The sequence below is a fragment of the Nematolebias whitei genome, chromosome 1, assembly GCF_014905685.2.
Source record: "Nematolebias whitei isolate Nwh7 chromosome 1, NemWhi1, whole genome shotgun sequence".
NCBI classification, from domain to species: domain Eukaryota; kingdom Metazoa; phylum Chordata; class Actinopteri; order Cyprinodontiformes; family Rivulidae; genus Nematolebias; species Nematolebias whitei.
In genome coordinates, this window is record NC_056498.1 from 24,888,307 (window position 1) to 24,892,448 (window position 4,142).

The 4,142-nt window shown below is 39.9% G+C and overlaps 1 protein-coding gene across 1 annotated transcript in view; it reads right to left on the reverse strand.

Moving 5' to 3' along the window:
• Positions 1-4,142, reverse strand: part of sec24d (SEC24 homolog D, COPII coat complex component) — a 79,177-nt gene that overhangs the window by 22,620 nt on the left and 52,415 nt on the right. The window contains exons 2-5 of the mRNA XM_037686456.1: positions 954-1,162; positions 693-795; positions 309-442; positions 1-167 (exon numbers count right to left, since the gene is read on the reverse strand). The exon at positions 1-167 is cut by the window's left edge and continues 85 nt beyond it. Of these exons, the coding sequence (XP_037542384.1) occupies positions 1-167; positions 309-442; positions 693-795; positions 954-1,104 (555 nt within the window). The 5' untranslated portion in view covers positions 1,105-1,162. The remainder of the gene's footprint in view (positions 168-308; positions 443-692; positions 796-953; positions 1,163-4,142) is intronic.

Below are 4,142 nucleotides of genomic sequence, written 5' to 3' on the forward strand. Positions count from 1 at the left end.
GCCACTTATTGACATGCCTGCAGGAGGAGATTGTGGTGGAGGCACCATGTGCATTGACTGGGGGCTCGGAGACATCGGCTGCTGACCCATTAATGGAGGTGGTGTCTGAAAAGGCTGCTGGGCCACAGAGCTTGCTGGAGGTGGGGGGTTCTGCACGGGACCTGAAGCTGCACAATTAAAATATGACAGTAAGAATGTCCCCCCCAGTTAAAAAGGCTTATCTTTGTAAATCTCAGCCTCATGCCTTCAGCCAGATGACAATAATCAAAATGTTTTATGGTGTAGCAGTTCAAAAACAGCAAACCCACCATAGTTGGCCAAGTTCATAGAAGTCATCTGATTAGTGAGCTGCAGTGTTGAAGGGGGGCCAGAGGAAGCCATGTTGTTGTATACAGAGTGTGAAGGTTGGCTGTACGGAGCAGATACAGATGGAGGAGGATACCTGCGCAGCAGAGAGAGCTCAAAGTGGGCAGAGATTGGCAAAGTACTCTAAAAGTGAAAAAGCTATTTGCTGCAATAAACAAACACGTGCAGCAAACTGTTCTAGACAAATTATTACTGAATAACCATCTTTTAGAATTCAAACAGAACTCTATTTTCTATATAACGTGAAATTTCGTCATTATTTAGGAGAGAAAGTGTCTGTCTTGGTCAAATATAGCTTTCAGAGCTGCTACTGTTTGATAAGTTACCTTGGTGGATGGGCACCGTTCTGCTGGACGTTTGAATTGTACGAGCTGGACACAGGAAGGGGGGGCGTTCCAGCAGCAGAAGCAGCAGGTGCTTTCATCATACCTGCAGTGAGTAACACACACCGTGTATGTCTGTATGAGATATTGCAGTGTCGGAAACGCGTCACCGTCGGAAACGCGTCACTGTGCAGTTTAAATTATGAAAATAGTTGCACAGCAGTCAACGAAAGTCTGGTAATGTGTAGTACTGTAGTACTATACCTGCTGGTGGAGCACTAAATGACTGAGGTGGTCCTCCGTAGTGTCCATAGAGGGGCTGGGTAGGAGCAGCTCCAAATCCACCTTGGTAGCCCCCCATCCCCGGCTGGGCCTGGGAGTAGGGAGGGGCAGCAACATAACCCTGCTGGCTCATCTTTAGGAGAGACGGGTGTCACTCTCTGCTCATACCAAGCTGGAAGCCCTCTGACAGTCTAAAAGATCAAATCACACATGAACAGGACTGAACAGAAAGAGTCCAGTGAGGCAGAACGTCTCGTCATCTTCATCACCAGCCACCATGAAGGGCAGGAGACCATGAAACTGCATGCGTGCAAAATATCTCATGAAGCACTACACAGATTTTAGAGAAGGTCACCACAGCTAACTGACTTTAAACCCAAAACTAGAGAAATTGCATTTCCTGCAAAAATGCAGTGCAACTCTTATTGCTGAAGAACTTGCTGAAAAACAGCTGAAATTAGCTAAAAAAAAAACAAGCTGAAAGGTAGCTGAAATGGAAGAATGAGCCTAAATTAGTAGAAGAAAGCAGAAAGAACACATATTTGCTGATTACGTATAAATAAGCAAAAATGAGCACAAAAAAATAGTAAAACAGCTAAAAAAGCTAAATTAGCAAAAAAACTTCTCAAAAGTAGCCGGTAAGGCAGAAATATGCTTAACCTACGAGAAGGACGTGGAAAGACCTGAAATTAGATCAAAAATGTGAAATTAGCTGAAAAATATTTGCATAAAAACAGCTAAATAGTAGCTGAAATAGCAGAAAACGCTGAAACTAGCTGAAAGAAGCTGATGGGAGTGAAAGCTGAAATTAGCATAAATAAGTTAATTAGGCTGAAAGTAGCAGGAATTACCAAGAAAAAACTGGAATTTCTCTGAAAACGGCTGAAATTAGCTTTACAATTTTCTAAAAGGTAGCTGAAAGGGTAGAACAAGCTTAAATAGCAGAAGAAAGCTGAAAGAACATGTTTGCCCAATTATGCTGAAAGAAGCAGAAATGAGCACACAAAGTAGAAATTATCTGAAAAAAAGATTAAATTAGCAGACGCTAAAAAAAAATGAAAGAAGCTTAAATTACCAGAAGGAAGTGAAGAGCGCACATTTTTTTCTGAATTAGGCTGAAAAATGTTTAAATGAGTGCAAAAAATGTGGAATTAGCTGAAAAAGCTTAAATTAGCAGCAAAATGGCTAAATTGCAGAAATAAGCAGAAAGGCACATAAGCTGAAATTAGCAGAAAGAAATTAGAAGAAGCACAAAAATGTTGTAGTTGGCAGAAAAATCTGAAAGCACAAAACAGATGAAAAAACATCTGAAATTAGCTCAAAGTAGCTGAAAAAAAAAGGTTTAAATTTACACAAGGAAGCTGAAAGAAGCTGAAGCAAAACAAAATGTGAACGGAGCAGTAAAGGGTTCTAAACGCATCTAAAGATTTGAAGGATGTAAAATGAGCTCAATTAAATTTCTGAGAGAAAAAAATGGTAGAAAAGACTAAATATTTCAAAAAGCTGAAAGTGCACCAATAACAAAATTCATAGCAGGATTGTCCTGAAAGAGCCAAACGTTTTGATACATGTTGAAATAGCTTGAAAACTGTGGGACACGAATCGCGCCAATAAACGTACGGAAGAAAAATGGATCACGATAGTCATTTTCACAAATATTTAAATAAATGTCAGTGTGGTAGTAGCTTAGCATCATCCCCAACACATACATTGAAGGCTAACAATTAAGCCCTATTCGCACGGGATTCGTTTTACCTAGGAACCACATGTAATAAATAAATTACTCCCCAACGTCTGCTTTTTATGTGGCACATTCACACAGGATAACCAAAGCCTGAGATTTGCCTGAAATTTATGGACATCTTCCAGATATGATGTTAACGCGCTGCGTATTGTGAGCCACCATTTGCATACAATTTTGCGCCTTCTCTTCAGATTTTTTTTTTATTTTTGGCAACCGTTACGGGTCAATAGGCTTTTGCTGGTCCAGGACACAACAGGTTATTTATGCCCTCCAATGCAGCCTCCATTGCCAAAAGCAAATAAAAATGCACCCAGGAAATAAAAACCACCTCATTACGTATCGGATCCCACCCATTTCTGTCCAAATCACAGAGATGCCTATTCACATTGGATTAGTATTATCACAGGACCTCGGAGTTCAGCAAAATATAGTAGGTAATTTGCAAGGGAATTTTTACTTTACAAATTACTGACATGGTTGATTCACACGGGATTAACAACACAGACAATTGCCGTAATTATTACAAATAGCATGTGGTCCCTAGGTAAAACTAATCCCGTGTGAATAGTCTAAGGACTTTGTTTTAAACATTTATTTCAAAAACTTATCAGGAGCTCTTCTGGCTTTTTAAAGGTCTTTTTTTAAATCAATGTTTTCATTTGACCTTTCACAGCTTTTTCCACTCATTTTCTGTATAAGAGTAAATGATGACGTGTGGTTAAAAATTAATAAAAATCAGAATGTGAACATGTGGAAGACAAAAGAATTGCCGGGCCTTAAATACTACTTACAGCTGATGAATAGAAGAACAGGAAGAAATCCTGCAAAGGCCTGACCCAGGACCAGATAGATTAATCATCTTCCATTCTATTATCTACTGTGAGACAAGTTTCCATCTATCAGCTCTTTGATAATAACCTTGTTGGTTCTATAATACAACTTCCTGTCAGTCATACTGCAAAAAACTACAGACCAAAACGGCATTATAAAGCGATGACTACAGCTATACTGCTGCTAATGCTAATTTTACTGGTGTTAATGCTAATACTGCTAATACTAGTTCTATTAATGTTAATGCTAATGAATAATAAAGTGCCATGTGTTGTCATCACTGTATGTTCCCATACAATGGCAAAATTAGTTCTCTGCATTTAACCCATCGCACCTGGGATATTACACCCAGGTGGAGCAGTGAGCAGCTTTGCAAGCACCCGGGGAGCAATTAAAGTTAGGGATTAGGTGTCTTGCTCAGAGACACCACAACATGTGGGAATGGCTGGGGATCGAGCTTGGGACTTTCTGGTCCCAGGTTGGCTGCCCTACCTCTACCCCATCTCGGCCCCCTGCTAATGTTAGTTCAATTACTGTTAATGCTAATACGGCTAATGCTAGTTCTACCAATGTTAATGCTAATACTGCTAATGATA